Source organism: Ptychodera flava, chromosome 15 (assembly GCF_041260155.1).
Source record: "Ptychodera flava strain L36383 chromosome 15, AS_Pfla_20210202, whole genome shotgun sequence".
Classification (NCBI taxonomy): domain Eukaryota; kingdom Metazoa; phylum Hemichordata; class Enteropneusta; family Ptychoderidae; genus Ptychodera; species Ptychodera flava.
Window position 1 is genome coordinate 19,293,441 of NC_091942.1, and position 21,704 is coordinate 19,315,144.

Below are 21,704 nucleotides of genomic sequence, written 5' to 3' on the forward strand. Positions count from 1 at the left end.
AATGATTATAGACTTGTGTCATACATTATGCTCTTGACTGCACTATACCAGTAGCAGTCTCATCTGCTGCTTGTATATATACATTCAAACTTTCTTGAAAACCGGCAGGAAAAATTTCAGTATAATAGAATGAAACTTTAACTTGTAAAGAAAAGATGAAGATTTGATAATCTTCTACATTCAATATGGCTAACATGAAAATCAAATAATCTGTAATTCAATTGTGGATAATTCTACTTTAACAATATTGATAGATAATAACATAATTTCAAGATATTCCACATGAGAGCATTAGAAATTTTTCGTAAAATTTACTGATATTGGCATTTTTCATATTAAAACAGACTGATGTTCATTATGCGTGAAACATTATGTAATATGGCTGTCATTATTTCAGAAAAATATTCCTTGAAAAGTACTGAAATTTATTCAATATGATGTCTTCATCATAGAAAGCCCACAAATCAACAATACATGTTTCCTGTATCCTAGACATGCCTATTTTATGTGCCTAAACTTTCATTCATATTTCAATTGTTTGATAATATCTGAAATACAAAAACATGCTGTTCTAACGAAGATGACTGTCATCTATTTCAAGTTGGTGTACGCATTACAGGATACAGATATTATTTTTTATTTTCGCCTAAAGATTTTGGGATCACTGTGAACAATGTTTTTCCTCATTACAATGAGAAAGTGATGTATGAGGCTTAGGGTAGTTTCAATATATTTGTACAAGGAGAGCTACACTGTAAGCAGTCAACAAATCTGACATTAGCACAATCAATGACACATTAGCTTGCTAGCAGATGGACAGCAGTGGTCATCTTGATTGTCTTTTGAAAGACAACGTAGTCTTTGATCCACTTCATGATTAAGTCTCAAGGACTAGTATAGATAACATACAGCAGTGTTGTGATCTGACGGATGCAGTCAGCCTCTGATTAAGATTCTGCGTGGATATGGATTCTTGAGCTACGGCCAAGGTCTGGATGAAGATATATTCATCCCAGATGTCCACTGTATCTCTGCAGGTGTTGGTTGTGACCTTGACAGGTGGACTTCATCATGAATCTTAGATTTAACAGCTGTGTCACTTTGGCTGGACAGAATTACAGGTTTGTACCAGAAACAGCAACCTTGTCTCCTTAACAGTTCTGGGATTCACAAACTGCAGAGAAAGTGGTACTAAGTGCCAGATTTTCTAATACTGATACACCAAAATAAGCTATCATACTGTCATTTGGCCTTTGAACCCTAGCTGATCCTTATCAAACAGCCCTTTGAACTCTGACCCCTATCATACAGAAACCCTTTGACCCCTGACTACGTGTGACCTATGACATTAGGCTGAGAATTTCATCCAAGTTTGGTGCAAAGGTGAAATGAACATTATCAAACAATGCAATCAGCATTTGAATATCTTTCAGATTGACTTACTCTTATGAACACTTTGAGCTTTCCTATTTTTTCGCAAAAAAAAAAAAATGTATTGATCACCTAGTATCCTTGGTTACACTACTTTAGCTGGTATGATTGTGAAATTTCTGACAAGTTACAATATCATGGTGACAAAGCTGTGGTTTTGTAAGCAATGAAACAAGAAGCCTAAAATACCATTTTTATCTTTGTCTTTGATATTTACCAGTACAACGCATTGCTTCTTACCACAGTTTATTTTTCACTGGATGTAGACCTTAAGTTTGCAAAAAAAAATAAATAAATAAACCTTGAAAATTTTACTGAAATATCAAAAGTACAAAAACATAGAATGAATTGTAAGATACTCAAAAACATTCAAAATTCCTATATGCATTTATCGGCATGGCATGATGAAATATAAGAGAAAACTCAAGTTTAGCTTCTGAATTGCTCCCGAAAAAAGGAATTGTGGTACAAACATGTACAAAAGTTTGACTCATTTTGATATCATAATCTTGATTAACTTTGATATCATGTTAAAGAAATTTACTGTTTGCTATTTGATTCTTATAATATACAATGTCTGAAGTCATATGCCACCAATGTGACCATTAGTGCAGCTGAGGCGTCATTTTCACTGCCGGTGAACCCAACAACACTAAGCAAACCATGAAAATCCATGCAATGCTGCGGATATCAAACATCACCAGGAAGCCCCCAACTGCATAATCCAGTTAGAGCAAACACACATCGACAGCCCATTGTCACCACAATCAGACCTGCAAGATGAATGTAATCATGTAATTCAAAGCGCATTTCTTTTTTTTACTCACACTACAAATGGCAGTTTACTCAACACAGATTGTTTGCACAGTGTCTGTAACGATGATGCGTGCATTGAGCGCCAGTCACTTCCAATACACAGGTATCATGTAATATTACATCCTCCTCAATGGTGCTCGGCGTCTGAGCTTCACGCGGCTGCATCGCTGTTGTCACGGGAAAGATGGCCCATCACACTGGCTGGGCAAGCAGACTAAGTCAATCATTCACATTTTAGATGTCAGACTCTTTGACTTCTTCGAAATAAATGTAAAATATGATAACATTTCTTTAACTTATTAACATGTGATACTTTGGCCATTTCGCTACTGCAGTTATGTCTGAGGGGAATGCATGGCCTTATATGTGGAAACACCAAAATTGGTCAAAATTATGGGAAGTGGCATCTTTTCCTTCATTCATGGCAAAATTTCTGTACCGGTAATTGTAACAAGTGACCTTGCGGCCATTTATAGCTCCACTGTGATATTTAAGATAATTAAGATAATAAGTGTGGCTGGTTTGTCAATTAATGGAATACTGATTAACATCAAACATACGGATAGGAAAGTCAAACCTGAGATCATTAGCATACGACTCGGTACCATGTTTGCGACTGTTGGTGCACTTTGCCTGAATATCAACATTCAAGCATGACTCAACTGTCCAGACAAATGTTTCGTATGACAAAAACCCAGCAAAACTTTCCCGATATATAAGTATGCAAGTTTTCTCATAATTTCAAGAAATTTGAATTGGGTCATCCCTACAAACCTGCCTGCATACAAAAGCAATCAGATGATTGTTAGGAACTTTTGAATTGATGAGTTTCAGCATTGTTTTAATACCAAAAACAGCACAAATTCTCAAAAAATACTGTTTTGATGACTTTTTACTAAATTGGTACAAAAGTGATATATATATATATATATATATATATATATATATATATATATATATATATATATATATATATATATATATATATATATATATATATATATTCATTTCTCTTACTCAGAGACTAAGAGATAGAAAGCTATATGATATGATAAGCTGGAAATAGGATGTTTTATCTGTCTACCTAAATTATGTACAATTAATATCCTACATAATATATGAACTTTTGATGAAAACTCCCGGATCAATTTATTTTCTTCAATGTTACTTTATGACAAGGTGAAGAGAGACTGAAGTTTTTTCAAAAGTGACATTTGAAGACAGATAGGTGTCGAATAACGGATTCACAACAAGGAGAGTGCATCGGCGGATGAGACGGCTGCGCTATCATTCTCTCATCTCTTGAACTGTAATCCCCAGAAAATGTCGCGCTAAAAGTCAACCCTGCAATCATGTTTGCCAATTTCCGAGAAAATGTTTCGGTTTAACAGGAATTATTGTTCAATGGGCAAAAGGCGTGCCAGTGATGTAATTGACGAATAACAGAAATGATGAGGATTTTTCAGCAAATGAAAGTTACCTGATGATTCAGATACTCATCAAAGTGCTGATGATGGATTTTGTGAATGCAACTGAATTTTTTTTTCACTCTGGCTTCAATAAGATCCCATTAATATTCCATTGTAATGTTCTGGAATCATGAAACTAACCATGGCTGTGGCTTTTAGTGGGTTGGCAGTGTTAATATTCAATATCTAAGCAATGCTGGTGTGAATGTTCACCTTGAGAACAATTAGCATATACAGGTACAAATTTTGAAGTGGTGGTTGTACTTCAAAAATGAGTTTTAAACTTCTGCCTATATTTTCCCCCTAGAAGCTTTAAACTTATCTTTTTTTTAATATGTTTGATGAAAAATTATGCATCAAAGTGTAAATATTTAAATCAAATTAGAGAAGCAAATAGCCCTAAATTTGCAATATTTCATATCAAAATAAATTTCAATTTTCAGGCAAAAAAGAAATAAAACAATAAATTTCTCTACAGGTTTTCAGATGAGTATGCACAACTTGACCAGCAAAGAGCTTCATAATTCTGAAAGTCCAAAACTGTTCCCAGGGCCTCAAAACAACCCCTAAATTATAGGAAACAAATTAGGACAAAATAGTAAGGAAACTGTACGTCAGACTTGGCTTGATCTGCCTGAGTGAAATATAGAGCGAGATTACACACCCCAGGTATGGACAATTACACACCTCTTATCTTATATCAATGCTGATCTCTACACCCATTCTAATGAGCGATCTTGGCATTTACAGCTTGGCCATTGCAAATTTCAAGGCATCAGTTTCGGCGCGGAATGAGTCACTCTTACACGTGAGCTATGTATGGGCTTGTCAGCGACGCTTGTTGCTGATGATTTACAAGTTGGCGAGTCAATTTCTGATCCGCTACATGAATTTATCATGGCTAAATCGTGAAAAAAAAGCAGACGTGAAAAGTTTTGACACAATGAGATGTTAGCTTTCCAGACTTTTTTTCACTACTGTATGTAATAGTACAAGATTTTTTCATTACATTTTATCCACTTTCATTTGCTCAGTCAGTCCAAATTAGTGCACGGACATCTGTTTAATTACACAATCACAAGCAGTGATTACTCATCACAAACATTGGAAGTGTGGGCTCCAAAAAAATGTACAATAAAAAGAAATTCAATTTTATTAGCTCATTGTAAGGCAGGGCGGAAATTTAAGATGAAAAATGATTATTGAATGATTCATTTCAAAATAAATTGGGTCTCTGAACTCCTTGCCAATCTTGTGTTGAAGTCACGATGCATGTGTGAAAAACTTTTGTGATTGGCTTTTCATTGGCTGGTAATATTTCACATGCCTTTTTGAGATAATTGTGGAAGGAAAAAGTGGTCATGCGGTGACGCCCTTTGGGAAAACACGCAATGAAAATATGGGAAAATGTAATTCAGTAAACTCACGTTTTACATGAAAGATCACGCAGGGTTTTCCTTGAATTCACAATCGGAGACTGAGTGCTTCTTTTTTTTTTGCTGTGGGTTTTGAAAATTCCATAATTTACAACAAAGAAAATGGTTTAAATTGCTCTGCCAGACTCAATCACGTTTTGATTTTGTGTATAATAATGGTGTGTGTGTGCGCAGCATTGCAAAGCAATATTGGTTGTATTCCCTGTGGGCTTTCAAAGCTTGAAGTTATCAATGGCTGTGGGTGGTGTAGACTATGTTGGAATGAGTGTGTATTCTAATTGGTGAAAGAATATACATCTAAAGATTTTGAATTGGAAAATTGTGACTCAACAGAAAAAAATCTTCATTCTGTATCATTCTGTAACACTTTTCTATGAAAATACAATTTATCTTCAACATTGGACTTTGAAATTGTATCACTTCCTGCAAATAATACGCCAGTGGTTGACTTGGTTTTTTTAATGAAAAAAATTTTAAAGAAAATATATTTAACTATTTTGTTCAAAATTTTTGCCTGCAAGTTGTCAATGGGATATGCCTAGTTACAAAAGCCTTCGGTAATGATCTGGTCCCAGTTGGTTCAGTAAATGAAAACAAAATCCGCAAGAGCAAAATACAGTGACTCCATGGGGAAATGTTGGCATATTTCTTATCGTGTCTTGAATCAAAGAGAGCACAGAGCTTTTATAAACTTTATTCAAAAACAAGAGAAAGAGATCTTACACAATCATGGTATTGTTTCTGATCAGTGTTATATGTTTTACAATAAAAATAAGGCTGTAGGAAATAATTTGGTAAAGGTTATGCTGTCAAGTCTCTGATCACGTGCACGTTTAAAATGTAACTGAACGTTTGCTTGTGATGGTAGGTATAGCCCCTGCAGAATATTAACAAATATGTGAATTCCCCGTTTTTAAAAAAGACGACTACAAAATGCTAACATTGCATTGTTTTATTACAATGTTTAACCTTTTCACTGCTATGGTTTTAAAGCCATTCTTATCCATTGTGATTTAATGGGCATCTATTTTCAGGGAATCGGTGTGATTATGTTACTGTTAAAATACATATGAAGAGAAAGATCAACTTTTTAGATGAATGGCTTGACTGGAAATTAACACAAGTTCAAATTGAACCACTCTTTAAACCAGCTGCTTGCATTACACTTCAAAACTGATAAGATTTGAACTCCACTTTTTACCATTCTAAAGTTACAAGCTTCAAAATGAATCAACACTGAGAGCATACAGATGAAATATTGTAATAATTTTTATAAAAGTCTGAGTATCTGTCCCCGAGGCACATTCTACTTTAAATTTTGTTAGCAGTAATATTCCCAGGTGATGAGAAGGTTACAGCACCTGAAGGGTCAAAGGTCATCTCCATGATGAGATTGGTATATCATGTGGTTTGACACAAACTTGATCTGGCCTTTTGGGCATGAGGCGGTTGAAATAGCTCTATACCAGACCAGAAATTTGATTCTTTTTTCCCCTAAATCATGAAACCGAACACATTTGGGATTTCAAAATGCATGCTCATGAGGAATTATTGGATATATGACATCTTTACTGCACAGAAGATGTAATCCAGTGAGAAATTTCAACAACCCTTTCGGCATCTTTGATGTACACAGCATTACTGCCGACTTGGAAAACCTATCCAATATTTTGAATGATGAATTGCTTTTAGAAACAACGGTACACTTTTTGTGTACATATAGTATGAATTACATGTACCATTGGATAGTGACTGTCCCAATGCAGATGACAATCTGATTACCATGGCAACCACCAACCATGGGGCATCCGTGACCACATTCCTTTATACTTTTACACTGTAACTTGATGGCTTTAGCTATGTTGCAGAAATGTACATATTACAAATCATCAATGATTCATTGTCATGAAATACATTTCAGTTAGCAACCATGGATTTGTTTTATTTCAAGTGAGTATAGCTTGTATCTCATAACTATATAACTGCACATTGCCATTTTACATCAGAACAGAGAATTGTAAAGCTCCATTTTTGGTCAATTTTTATGCATTTTTCATTACCTTTGTCCCGTTTATAAAATACCGGTATGGTTTCTTGTTTTATTCCCCAAACAATGCCAAATGCATATATTACCACATAACTTATCAACACAGACTGTATATATGTACAGTTGACAACAGAATTTTAGTCCAGACTAGAAATCAGCTATGAGCAATCACATTCTGCATTGCACATGATCATCATGGCACGGTTTTTCTCCAGGTTTCCCTCACAAGGGGGAATGTCATCCTCTGCTTGAAAATAGGGGGGCTATAATAAATGATGCAAGTTTTAAGATACAAAATTTAAGGTTTTTCAAGGTATTGGCAAATTAATGTTATACTGAGAATAAATATTAATATAAAAGACAGTCCCTGTTTCTAGGTTAGCTGTACTTCACAAGATTCAACTCCAATTACATTGCTTGCATAGTAGTACTACTACACGGTTCAAATTTGATAAACTTAATGATGAGATTGCGTATTATAACCACAAATGTGATCAGCCACGAATGACCAATCTAAAGACACTTTCACGAAGTGAGGTCTGGCCCAATGCATGTGCATAGACTTGTGGGAAAAGTGCCAAAGGTAGGCCAGATGTGGGGGGGGGGGGGTGGGGGGGGGGGGGGAGATATGCAAACACAGATGTGTTGGAAGTGGTCAGAAGCAGCTGGTGGAACCATGAAATATGGCAGAGGTAGCTAGGATGGTTTACCTCATAAAAAAATGGTTCTTAATCACAATAAAAACATTCAATCTGATTGGCACTTATTATAATTATGCATTTTTTTTCATGAAAAAGTTGCAAGAATATGAAAATCACTAAATTGACCATTAATAAAATTGGACTGATTACAGCTGAGCTTGCCGTAAATATAATTTGGAAAAGAGAAAAAGGGCAAAACCAAACAATTTTGATGAAATCTATCTGCTCTCTTAAAATATCAGGAAATTGATCATTTGCTGGCATTTTGTAAAGATGCCTTAAGCTTTAACAGGTGAAATTCCCAATCCATGAATAAAAGTAATGTTTTCTTAATGTAGTAACGATGCCAAGTCTTGTGATGGGTGACTCCACTATGGCACACTGGTGATGGTGATTGATGGAGCCAATATTTACAAAGATCAATCATTGTACACAGAGAGAGAGAGAGAGCTGTAATTTCTGCTTTGATGATCTGGTCTGTGCAGATGTTTCTGGATATTGTTAGCTGGCATTTGAAAGCATTCTCATCATCGGAATCTCTTATACCACTCTGAATGTACTTTACATTACATGGAAAATATAGCTATAACAAAACAGGGTATTTTCTTCTTCTTGGTGTTTGAAATACCAAGTACCTTGCAAACTTGATGCATTCCTGTACAAAATGTGATGTCATAGTTACTGAAAGAATTCCAGTTTGAACTTAAAAGGAGGCAGTCGTCGAAACTATGCTCAAAGGTCACTAGGGACCCTTACAACCGATGTAAACACTGTATCCAACGTACGTTAGCGATTGATGAAAGTTAAAACATGTTTGTCATAATGTCCATTGTAAAATTTAAATGTGGCAGCTATGTTGACATGATGTGTCTATATAGTGCATGAAATACATTGTTTGTAAACAAGAAAGTCGCACATGTGCAGTTCTGATGATCACCTCCCTTTAAGCTGATCAGACGTCCACAGAGTAACATTAGAATCGTACACATGCCAGGAATAGGTTATGTTTACTAGTTGAAAACTTTACTAGACTTTTTTTAGGATTTTCAGGAGTCAAGTAAAAAGCTGATACATTTTTATGAACAGAGAAAAAACTTCAAAAACGCTAGAAAGCACATCAAAAGCTACAGCTAATGAGGGTTAAATCAATGTGTGTATAGTTGTTTTGTTTTAACCTGAGAGCATTTATTCATAATTTTGACACTGATGTGTAGCTTGTCATCATCTGCTTTGATAACAGCTCAGCTTGAGCCAATATGACATTGGTGCAAGGGGTTTCAAAGCCCATCCAAAGTATACGAACACATAGCTCAATCAACCAACTTGTACTAGCAACATGCAATGTTGTGTTGAAATAATTATACCCCTTTTAATATGGTTGCCAATTAGTGGCTGAGCACTAAAGAGATTGAAATAAAAACGTGTTTATGCCAGATGAGTGTGGGTGGACATTAAAAAATTGAGCGTCCAGCACTCAATGACAACGATGTTGTTGAACGCACAGCATAGCTCAATTTCTAGTTACAGAAGATTTCGAGTCACGATTTTAGCTGGAAGACCATGGAAGAGATAGATACATCCACAGCTATGAATCACACTATTGGACACAAAGTATGCAAAAGGGGGCAATATTGCGTGAAGGATACATATTAAGTTTTGATGTCGGAGTCTGAATTCCTGTCTTGAACAAAAACAATTAACGCATGAAAAGATTTAAAGCAATGAAAACAATCAACAGGAAGACAGTTTGAATCATCCAGAAATAACAAGTTATGAGAAATGGCATTGGTTTCCTTTTTATACCATCCATTACTACTTAATCAGCGTAAACAAATATCCTGGTCAACAGAGTTTAGAGCAGCATTAAAACATGATTCATATTTAATGGTATTGAGAAGCTGACAATAATTCATGAGTTATCTTCAAAGGAAAATAATTGTAAGTTTATATGGCCATATTCTTTGCTTTACAAAGAACTCATTGAACATTGTATGAGAGAATAATGAAATGAATATTACTGTGAGAGCTGCAGTGTAAAACCATAAAAGACTACGATTATCAGAAATCAAGCTGCCTTTGGAACTATCAGGCAGATCTCACATAAGGCAATTGTGTAGTGCACTTTGAAATCCATCTCTGACGGGCTGATGGATATGTGGATGGCACAAATGTATTGCCTGTATGTTTTTACATGTCTGGGGAGAATAATAGCAATCAGAATAGAACCAGGTTCCAATTGAAATGAAAAAGATGCTGTTTTTGAACTTACCTGATCGAAGAGCGGCTTCCATCTCTGTGCGTTGTTGTGTGCCAGCATTGTGTTGGTTTCGGGGCATTCAGGCAGTCGCATCATCACAGTTCCCAGTTTAGTTCAGTTCAGTTCCCAGGGTATCGCCAGACAGTCCGTCGTGGTATATCAAAGATTCATCAAATGGCAACCAACGCCGCCGGAGGATGGAAAACACATACACATCATTGAGGTGGAATGAATTTATAAATACATCAAAACACAAAGTTGAACCAAAAATGTCATGTTGCAGTTGCCGGCAGTGATGGTTTAGCCTTTATGATAGATACAGTCGCACAGATATCTAAAGGTTGGACCTGACATGCGTAAAACTCACAGCACAATTAACATTACGCGGCTCTTTTTCCCGTTATGCTTTCCGGGGAAAGAAAAATATCCTGTGACTGAATAATTGGATAATCAGCTCATTTCTTATTCCCCCTTCCGAACACCCTCTGGGGCATTCCCACTCCGACAGTCAGGTGTGATTGAAACAGCTTCTGAGGGGACGGGCCCACCGCGGGATGCTCACTGATTAGATCAAGACAGGCTGCATCCCCTCCTTTGCACAAAATGGAATGGTCCTGTGCCATAAATCAATACTGTCATGATGGGTAAGTGACAAGCAGTTATCTCTCCCCAGAATCTCAATGGATTTTCCGCATGCCGTGCTTTGTGGAAAGTATTACATTTTCATACAATTGACCTAGTAGTCATCGTCACATGTGGAATTGTTAAACCAAAGCCAATGTGTGAAAAAGCAAACACAATGAGCTGAAATTTCCTTGAAGGGAAACCAAAATATTTCCCTCAAAATCAAAATTTTTTTTATTACTCATGCAAAAATAGGGGAATACTTGAAAATTTGCGGTGTGTAATAACAGTTAAAGATTCAAGCGGCATGCTGTTCTGTAATTTTAACCTACAAATCATACACCAGAAATATGGAACATGTATTCAAACCCTTAATTTGCATGCAATACTACATTGATTGTCTCAAGTGGTTCTGATGCATTATCAAAGTTCATATTAAGGAATTTTTTTGAGATCACATTGAAATTCTAATGGACTGTCTTGTCTTAGACAGAAATAATACTCACAATAATAATTAAACACTTAAGTATATGGCACCGTATGTCCACAAGAGTTCTCAAAAGGCACTTCACAAAAATAAAGACGGCAGCAATAAAAAGATATGATCATTAAAAGGGATAAAAAGGAAAAACTTCAAACGAAAATAAAATAAAACAAAACTTGGCTGGAAAAGGAAAAATGCAACTAAAGATAGAATTATGGCTAAAAAAATCAACAAACTATAAGCTTAAAACAGAATGAAAAGCTGGGACACAGGCTATATGCAAGCCTCAAAGGTCAGTTTTCAGCTTCTTTTTGAAAATATTGAGGGATATGTAGTTTTTTATTTTTATAGTCACTGTGGAAACTCATTCCATAAGGCGGGGGCAGCAGAACTAAAGGCCTGATTTCTGAAGGACTGAGATGCAACTTTTGTTCCCTCTATGCCTGTGTGATGTGCCCACGATTTGGCTGAAAGCATTCTCTTTCAACTCGCGAAACTTTTCACTTAATTGCATATATGGTTACAGGCGACGCAGCTAATCTTGCTCTGCCAACTCAGGAAAGTTTCAATAATTTGTAAATTCCGTCAAAATGTTTAAAACAATCCTGAAAGCTAGAGTGCACAATGCATTAGGCAGGCATAGGCTCTGTGGTCAGCTGGGAGTTTGGCACTGGCATGTGTCAATTAGAAAAGGGATTGGTGAGGGGAAATTAGGAGAAACATGGGGAAAACGCCCTCTGGTGTTTGAGGTTGTTACGATACTAAAAAGTCACTGCGGAGTTAGATTTCATACTTTTAATTCATTCTGATATCAAACTATATAGCTGATCAACAGAAGATGCCATTTAAGTAACATTTTGCATCAGCTTGAAATATGCATGTTTAAAAACAAACAATTTAGCATGCTGATGAAGAGAAGATTTAAAAACTTAATGCACATCTCGTCTATCATTTTTCATTTTCTTTTTGACAGGGTGTATTATAACAGAATGACAACTCTCACCTATGCCTAAAAGGCCTGTAAATGATACTCATAGTAAAATCATTTTTCATCAGAAAATGATGTTACACCATCTGAAATTCTACTTTAAAGTAAAATTGTTGCTCAAGGCCACAATTTATCACTCATTGCAATACATTTTCACCTGTGTGTCATCAATGCTACGATTTCAAAAATTGGTTTTAAATGCCACCTTCCAAGGTTAATGCAAAAAATTACTTTAATTGAAGCACTCTGAGTCAAAAGATTAACAAGGAGTTCATGATCTTAAGTTTTCTAGGTACACTTTACTTGTCCACAGCAAACGTTGTTAATCTTCTTCAGGAAGACCAAAAGACAACTGGGTTCAAACCAAGTCATATTACAGTTCAACATTAGCCCAGGTGGCTTTATTTATATGTATGTATTATAGAAGGGCACCCTAGCACAGGTAAATTACTACCGTTAGGAAGACAGAGTCCAGTATTATTCAGGACTACTTCCAATAGCAGTGACACTGTGAATTACAGTACTAATTTCTGGATGCACAAGTACAGCAGTGCTATGCATATCAAGTACATATTTAAAGTACAAATATGATATCGAACTATCTCTTCAACTGTCATGAAATTCTGGCAAGTCTACAGAATGATTGCTGAGCATGATGGAAGACAACAGAACAAAGTCAGCAACATGCTCCGCAAGTGACACTGAAACAGCCGAATAAAATACTGCAGGGGTGTGTTGCAAAAATGTATCACAGTGACCTATACATACAAAATTTTGCGATATAGAAAAAAAAAGCTGATTTTGAAATAAAGTATTTTCTGATAGGTTAGAGCAAGCCACTCTGTGATATTTTCCTATACTAGAGATCTATTTTAACCATTGTTCATGTACTAATTGGTGGTGTTTGGCTGCTGAATGCTATTCTCTGACTGGCCACCAGAGGGCAGTGGTTGAAACTTGCAATGCATGTACAGCAATCCAACCCGGCAAAAATGTCTGTGATAGGGTGACAATATACCTACTAGTTACTTTAGAAGTTACTTCCATAGCAAAGAAGTTTTTCCTTTCATTGCAAAGTTAGTTCATTTTTACCCAGATACTGGATGAACTGACCTGCCATTTTATGAAGTTTGGACTGCTTTCTTAAACTGCTGAGATTTTTTCTCATCTGTATTAAAATTGGAATACACAGTTTGTGAACACCCTTCCCTGGCTGCCTATCAATGATGATAATGTGTTGACTGATTGTGAAAAATTTTGGAAACCCCCACAGGGCCACAAGGCATTATTAGTCATAACAAAAGAGTAAAAAAAATCATGTTAGGCCAAAAAAAGAAAAAGAAATGTTTCTGGTCAGCGCGCGCGTCACTTGAACAACAGCGCGTCACCCTTTTTTTTTCTGTTTGTGGCCGCGGCCGTGGCTGACACCAAACCAAAATGGCTGAAGAGAAAGAAAAAATTCTGTTGGGGGGCATGATCAGTGACTGCATGAACAGTATATATGTGACTATATTGATAAAACTGTAAAACTGACCCTCCTCCCTCCCTTGAGGGAAAAAAAATAAAAAATAAAAAAAAAATAAAATGCGCGTCGCCGCACCATTTTTTAAAGGGAGACCTGACCAGAAACATTTCTTTTTTTTTTTTTGGCCTTACTGATATATTTATGATTATGAATATTATTGATAAAAAGGTAATATTTCTGTCATTATTGTGTACTTAAAAATTACCCAACTGCACTGGAATCCTGAATGATTATTATCATTTATGCCAAATTCACACAGTTGTAGTAGAGACCATCAGCTCACCGTAATCTGAAGTTGATCAACAAATCTCATTCTGTGGCCATTATAGTCTGGAATAATGGCATTATCATAATTCTCAATAATGGTACAAATAGCTTCAAAAGAATGGTAAACATTTTGTGCATTTATATATTAGCAGCATGTAAGCTTCATGTGAAACAAACAACTCTGACTGGATAATAATATGGTTACTGAATACATTGAGCAGATGTTGGACTGTTTGCCTCTTTAGTTGGTATAAACTTAGCTACAGTGTCATAGACCAGCACACTTGTGACTTGTGGCTAGCCTGCACCAAGCAGTGTTTTTCTGATGTTGGGGAACATTGTGAAATGATTTGGGAACCCTGATCAGTTGTGCTGTCCCCTGACCTGACTGCATTGATATCAAAGGGGACCCCGGTAACATTTATGCTTAGGCCACCACTGAGCATGTGTAGTGCAAAATATGATGGGTGTGAGACCTACAGACATGATCGAAGCATGGGGTACATTTTCCCATAGCTGACTTCCAGTAATGCTGAATTTGAATATGTGCTTCCTAGTGAGAAAGTTACAAAAACCGAACTAGTGTGAGCAGTTGTGACATACATCTGTAAATTTTCATAATATTTTCGTGATTTCAATTATAAACTAATTTTATGCCACGTTGTTATCCTTATAGCGAGATGTATGTCTGGGTAGTATTACACTTGTACAGGTAATGTTCAGCTAGACTTGCATGATCAAATCAAATGTTAGGCTTTAATGCTCTAGAATATTTCTGCCTCCATACAGCTTCATATAATATTTGCGTATTTTATGCATACTTATTAAAATTAATACGAACGCTACATGATTATTAACCTTGTCACCCCCGATTCCCTGTATTCAGGTCCATATTAATCATTGACAACAATGGGTTTGGACCAAACCATGGTGGTGAAAGGGTTAAATCTGATCCTTTCTGTACGGACACTGACCAACAATGCTATAACAAAAGGTTTATTGTTTCAGGCAGCAACTATGCAATCACAGTGCATGTAGTTCTCATGGCAGCATTTTCGAAACTGTTTTTCAACTTTGAATTTGTCCATTGTTATCTTGTGACTCCCACAGCAGTATGGGATGGACATGAGAAATCAAACATGTTTGAGAACGAGTTCCTGCACATATATGCATTACATGGTGGAAATATCAGCTGCAAAGGGACAAACCAAAATTGCTGCAAAAGATGTTAGGAACCTGAATTTAGCATCTACATTGGTTAGTTTATGCTTAAAGATTACCATCTTCTTTGAAAATTCAATTTGAAAGAAACAATAATTGCAAAAATAGAATGAGACACATAATAAATGCTTTTAAGGCCAGTGTCCCTGGAAAATTTTCTTGGGGTTCCCAGTCTGTATCTTTGGGGTTATTCCCCTTGGTATATTAATAATATTTTATTCAGCAACATCAGGAATGGTACAGGGGTTCAAAAACCTTTGTATCATTGTACTCTACATTAATCCATTACACCGAACCTTAGCAAAGACACTGTAAAGTGGTATTTGAGCCAAGCAGGTTTCAATGACTTTTTAACAACTGTTTCAAGTTTTTTGTTTTTGCTTTTGAAGATTTCAAGTGAGATCAAAAAATATCAACTTCTACAACTGAATAAAGACAGCTTTGCTCAAAAGGTTTCAGATTTTATCGTTGGAAGACTAACAACAAAAATACAGTGAGTTTGCACATTAGGTAATTCTGTAGCTCGCGTACAATTACATATCGCATCCAAAGCTGACAAATACAATGAAGCTTGTTATCCAGATCTTGTTTTTCTTTGCCTTTGTCTAATTCATGGTAAATGAGCCGAGGTGACAAGGGCTGACCACATGTGCGGGACGGGTCAGAGCATAATTACCAACACAACATACATGAATGGTAGGGTTTGTGTCTGCAGACACAAACCAAGCCCATTCATGTATGTTGTGCTGTTGAGTTTACCAATGATGCACAGATCTAGCTGCCATGCAGGATGTGTTTTTCTGCAGAGGATGCAGGTTAGACTGTCGACAGCTGTCTGTGCCATTTTGACCTTTTTACTTTCCCTTCGTATAGCAGAGTCACATTTTTGATCAGAGGTCGTGCCTTTCTGGCACTCCCCTCATGCCTTCAGCATTCAGCCACGTATGGGTAAAAAGCACTGAATTCATACCTACAGTATTCTATGGCACTTGCCCATGACACTGGCTATGGCAGTGGTTTAGACGATGAAGGCACAATGGACTGTGGACAGTCTATAGATGCAGGTCTGACTGAGCATCTGGCATAGCATTAGGATGTACGCCATTGGCTGTACTGTACCGAGCCCAAGCTTACATGCACCAATACAAACAGACTCACAAGATTTAATAATCTATAGCTTTCATCACTGGATGTTACTCTTTCAAATCTATGAAACTGAAGCAGTGACTGCATGGGGGAAAAGTAATCACAGGAAAGGTTGCTTTCTCGTGATAAAGACATTTTTGACCATCATGAACGTGTTCACAATTCACATAATGTAGCCTGTTTGTTGGCTGTTTATGATTTCTCACTGGTAAAATCTACTCTAAATATGATCCGTTCCCTTCTCTCAACTCTCAGTAAACAGATTAGAGAATATTATGACCTATCCTGGTATTCAAATAACACAATATGAATCAACATACATGTGCTATTAATCAAGCAAATAATTCATTAAAAATATACTAGTTGTGATTGATATGGTATAGTTACCCTCCAATTCTTTGATTTGCTGAGGTCACAGCTGGGAAGATAGTGATGGTGTTCATTGTGTTAAGAGAAAGTGGCTGCACTGTGTCCACAAGAACTGGTCCACACACAATTAGTGTATCTGTACATTCAGTACTTGTTGTTGCAAAGCAGTTAATTCACATATTAACTTGAATTGTTGACTACCATGGGGAACTTGAACTAATTGTCCCTTGACAGAATTAACCCTTAGCCTTCCAGGTCTATCACTTCCCCATGATTTACCAAGGAAATGAAAAGCAGTATTGAGCAAAACATTAAAAATATTCTGCACCTACTTGGTATGGTATGGTATGTCAGATTTAGTCAGTAAAAATCATGTTTTATACAGTATCTTATCTATATATGTTTTCAGAGGTCTTGAAATGTTCAAGTCTTTGTTAAAAAAATCCAACACACTGGACATGTATGCCTCACTGGTTTAAACCAACTGATGGTGAAGTATGAACTTGGCAGAGTAAGGGTTCAAAAATCCCTTTCCAGGTTGGTTTCAATCATTCAAAAGGTGGAGAACTACTGTATTGTTAAGGGATTTGCAATCTGTATCTAACACCTGTCCAGTTTTGAAATATCTGTCCAGTTTGAAATGCAGCAACTGTGCACATGCATTGATTTGTGTGACTTTGGTGCAGAGTTCAGAAGATTTTGTAAAGTAAAATTGGAAAGGAAAATCAGAAGGAAATTACAAACTATCTTGAAATTTTCTGTTTGATTTACTCCTCCAAGTAAGTAACTTGGATGAAACTTTAGATATTATGACACAAATCCATTATGCTTATAAACACAGGCAAATACGACATACCCAGGCCTGCCACAACCAAAGTGTTTTTGAAGGACAACATGGCCGGCCTTGAATAATTTATGGGTCTAATTATACATACAAGCATTCGTTGAAATTGAAAAAAAATATTTTGGCAACAGAGTTCAGCAGTCAGTAGATGTGTCTGAAAAGCTAGTTGATTATTTTCTCTCAAACTGGACTGATTTCGACCAACATGGCATTGCTGTGGATGGATTTGTTTTAACATAGAAATGTATTGTTCAGAGTGCAATGACCAGAACCATTTTTTCTATAGCCGGCAGGTGTCTTTAAAGAATTGAAAACATTATTTGCACTGTCGTTTTCACTGTCTCAAATTACTGACAACACCTTCAGTTCTGATTTCATTCATTTCTTGTTGGTATTTTCAAGGCACTTTTGGAAACCAAATGTTGAATCTTTTATAGCTAGACTGTTGTTCTTGCAGTCTGCTAGTCGTTGTGCTCACAGAAATATTAACACTTGTATCAATGTACGTACATTTTGAAGTTCACATACTCCCTGTAGAACAGTACTTGTGAAAATTTCATCTATGAAGCATTCACACCACTGTAGAACAGCCACAGTATGTGGAAGACAATCATGTACACACAGCTTAGATCTATGTGTTCCTTATATAATACTAATTTCTAATGTAAGACTGGTATTACATGGACCTGTGTGCACGGCTGGTAATGTTACCCCTAAAAGCTTGAACTATAGTCATGCACTTTAAAACAAGTGTACATTGGCATTACAATGTCAACAAAGCAAACCTATGGGCCTATTTTCCTGCACACATTTTTGGATCAGATCACAGCTTGCTTATCAAGTAAATCTGCAATACAGCATTTAAATCTCAGTAAGCTCATATGGGAAGACCAAACCTAAGGAATTGTAATGATGGAGATCAAGATATACTACCATAAACTTTATTCTAAAATCTAACCCTCTCAGGTCATTTAATTCAAAGCGAGCTTAAAATATCAAGGTAACCAGATTAGATTACTGTTTTGGTACATATATGTTTGTGACATATATAATCACTCTGAGTGAGGGCAAGTTGGTGAATATCAGTTATTCCGCTTACCTTAAATTTTGCAAGAAAATTCGACCTGAAATCATGTTGAATTTGTTTTTAAGGGATCTTGAATTTATCAGTCAGTTTGAATACATTATATCATATATATTATTGCTTGACTGGTTTTCACAAACTTGACCTGAGAGATGACTAGGACCTGGCCTCAGAAGGACTAAATATCCAACAACACATTTGAAATTTATGATGGCTGCAGAGTTGGATCCAATAAGAAACAACAAAAAAATCCCTAACTGCAATCACTAACTAGTATACTCACATCTTCCAAACTCTGAGGCAGATCTAACAATGGCAAGCCGTCGCTGCCACCCATCCCTGCATTCTTTCCATTTTCATGAGTTTCGCCATCACTCTCCACATCGTATCCGCTACTGTCAATGACAGTGTGCATAGAGATCATCTTGACAAGATTCCCTCTTAGAATACTCAACAAGTGAAACTTGCTCTGTTCCTTGAAAAGCTCTTGCCTGATAAAAAAGGTTAAAGTCAATTCAAAATATTTATGATAACAATGCCAGTAAACATACTTTATGGACATAATTACGAGAAGTTAACAAAAGTTATAGCTGTTGTTACCCTGAAGGGAATATTATTTTTTCTTTGAAAACATCAGTAATGGCACTGATCGCTATTTCAGGATTGTTACTAATATAGCTGAACGTGTACGACATCAGACACTACTGCTTGAAATTCGGACAAATTTTATTGTTGCATGCGTGGCTGTTGTTGCAGCTTGTAGTCTGACCCATAAATTAGTGTGATTTTTAGTATCCATTGTAACTGAAAATGCAGACAAATATTGTTTTGCATATTAATGAAAGAAAAATGATGTCATTTGCAATTATTGCTATTCAGAGACTTTATCAACTGAACTTACAAATGTTTTGAATCTATCTCTCTTATCCTGCTAAGCTTATTGCTTCCCTATCTGCCAAGTCAGTAAATAAATGTATTGTGAGCTATTGAGCGAAAACCTACAAGTATTTTCACCTACAGGTGTATTAGTGAAAAATTTGTTTAAAATATCTATGCTTGAAAGGGCCTTAAGCTGTTGAGGTCACTGTTAAAAGTCAGTGTGTTAATTGTTTCATCAGTTTTGATCAACTTGATCTAATGGTAACATGTGAACTTGACAGGATAAAAGCTAAAGGCAAAAAAATATGCGAACATTCCTACGATATTTTTCCTGTTCTAAATTTACTGCTTTTAACCGAACTTGACAATTTCACCTAACAAATTCATTGTATTATTAAAATAAAATAACTAATATTGTGGTTTAACCTTGGTAAGGAAGAAAAGTAAAAGTGATGCCTTTATCTAACCTTGGACTGGCAAACTATTGGTTTGGAAGTGCTAAACGTAATCTGAGCTGGTCAGACATATGCTTTCAAACTTTTCAATACATTAATTACAAAAAGCGTAATGAGTTGGATGCTGTTTCTTCAACACAAAGAGTTGTTTTTAAGGTGCTGATTGAATTTTGTCAATACGGAAAAGGTAGGGACAATGAATAAGGTCATTCATGGGCGATTCACTTAACCACGAATGAAAGACTGGCATCAGGCTGCAAGGTCAAAAGCATTTGGATTTTTTTTCACCCTGCGTGAAAATTTTACATTCACATTTCAGCACTGTCCATAAAAACAACTGGGTCACATTAAAACAACTGAATGGAAAAAAGTACACTAAATTTACCCAGTGTTACAGTTTTAAGAAGATTTTCTTGTACATTCATTAATAAGTCAGTTAAGTTTTGTGTTCACAGTCAATATATTGAAAAGCAGTAATGCTATACAGCATTTTGTAATATTTCATTTTTGACTGGTATGATATTTTTTTTCTAAATTTTAAATATAAGTTAAGACAAAAAACACCACAAAAATTATACGAAATCCTGAAGCATATTGGTGGGAAATTATTTCCGATCAGTACAACTGATTTGTCATTTTTGACGACAATGCCTGTGTGTGCACGCTTTCGTCAACATCATGCGGATCCTCGCAGCTGCCCAGCTGTCCGATTGAAATACGTCGAAATATGACGAAATAAATTTTGAAAAGTTCACTTTCAAATAACGTATAAAAAGCAGAAAAAAATAAAATCGGTTCCTATAATTTGAACTTTTGTAGTATGGTAGAATTTCCATGAGCGGATGAACACAACGCCATCCGCTCAGCGCCCTCACCACGGAGCGCACACAGTTTCACACACGGTACTCACTGTGTAACTTTGGTTTGCGCGCCAAGTTGTTTGTACTTCACGATGTTCTCATCACTGTCGTCAGTTCAGTCAGTCACACTGTCCAGACGGCGTACAACTTGGGATGTTTTCAAGGCAAATCCCTGCCCTCGCGTCTGGTGAAACCCCTGCCTCTCGTTACACTCTGTCGCCTACCAAGAAGTTTTTTTTTTACTTTCTTTGACTAAAACCTCTCAAGACAGCGTAGATTATCAAAGAAGCAAAACTTACCACAGTTAGAGATATTGGCCGCATCACCAAACATAACAGAAAAGTATACTATAATTTCATTAAGAGCAAACATAAATAACTATCATATTTCATAGACAATAAAACAATTGCATATTGTCGACATGAAATCTATTTTAAAAGTTTGGCTTTCTTTCAAATAAGTTAAAGGTACCCAAACTGACATTGCGCAGTCACAAGTCTCTTGTCCTCTTTTACATAAATGACGTAGCAGGCTTCCCCCAACCGGATGTTTTGATTCTGCAACCGCAGTCAAACGGCGCATGTTGCTACAAAATGTCCGCTCTTGCGCACAGGCGTACGGAATGTTTCCTAGATCGTCGTCGGATGGGAAGTGACGGACACTGCATGCACCGTGAGGCCGAAGGCCGAACCTCGGTACTGTATAACATTACAGTACCGAGGTTCGGCCTTCGGCCTCACGGTGCATGCAGTGTCCGTCACTTCCCATCCGACGACGATCTAGGAAACATTCCGTACGCCT

At 36.4% G+C, this 21,704-nt stretch overlaps 1 protein-coding gene across 2 annotated transcripts in view; it reads right to left on the bottom strand.

Annotated features, from left to right (window-relative positions):
• LOC139151443 (rhomboid-related protein 2-like) overlaps positions 1-21,149 on the bottom strand; it is a 50,950-nt gene extending 29,801 nt beyond the window's left edge. Inside the window, exons 1-3 of one of the 2 annotated variants that reach the window (XM_070724256.1) lie at positions 20,954-21,149; positions 18,993-19,200; positions 10,170-10,193 (exon numbers count right to left, since the gene is read on the bottom strand). In XM_070724256.1, coding sequence (XP_070580357.1) covers positions 10,170-10,193; positions 18,993-19,133 — 165 coding nt within the window. In that variant the 5' untranslated portion in view covers positions 19,134-19,200; positions 20,954-21,149. The remainder of the gene's footprint in view (positions 1-10,169; positions 10,194-18,992; positions 19,201-20,953) is intronic. The other variant, XM_070724258.1, reaches the window with a different exon arrangement.
• Between the last annotated feature and the right edge of the window lie 555 nt (positions 21,150-21,704).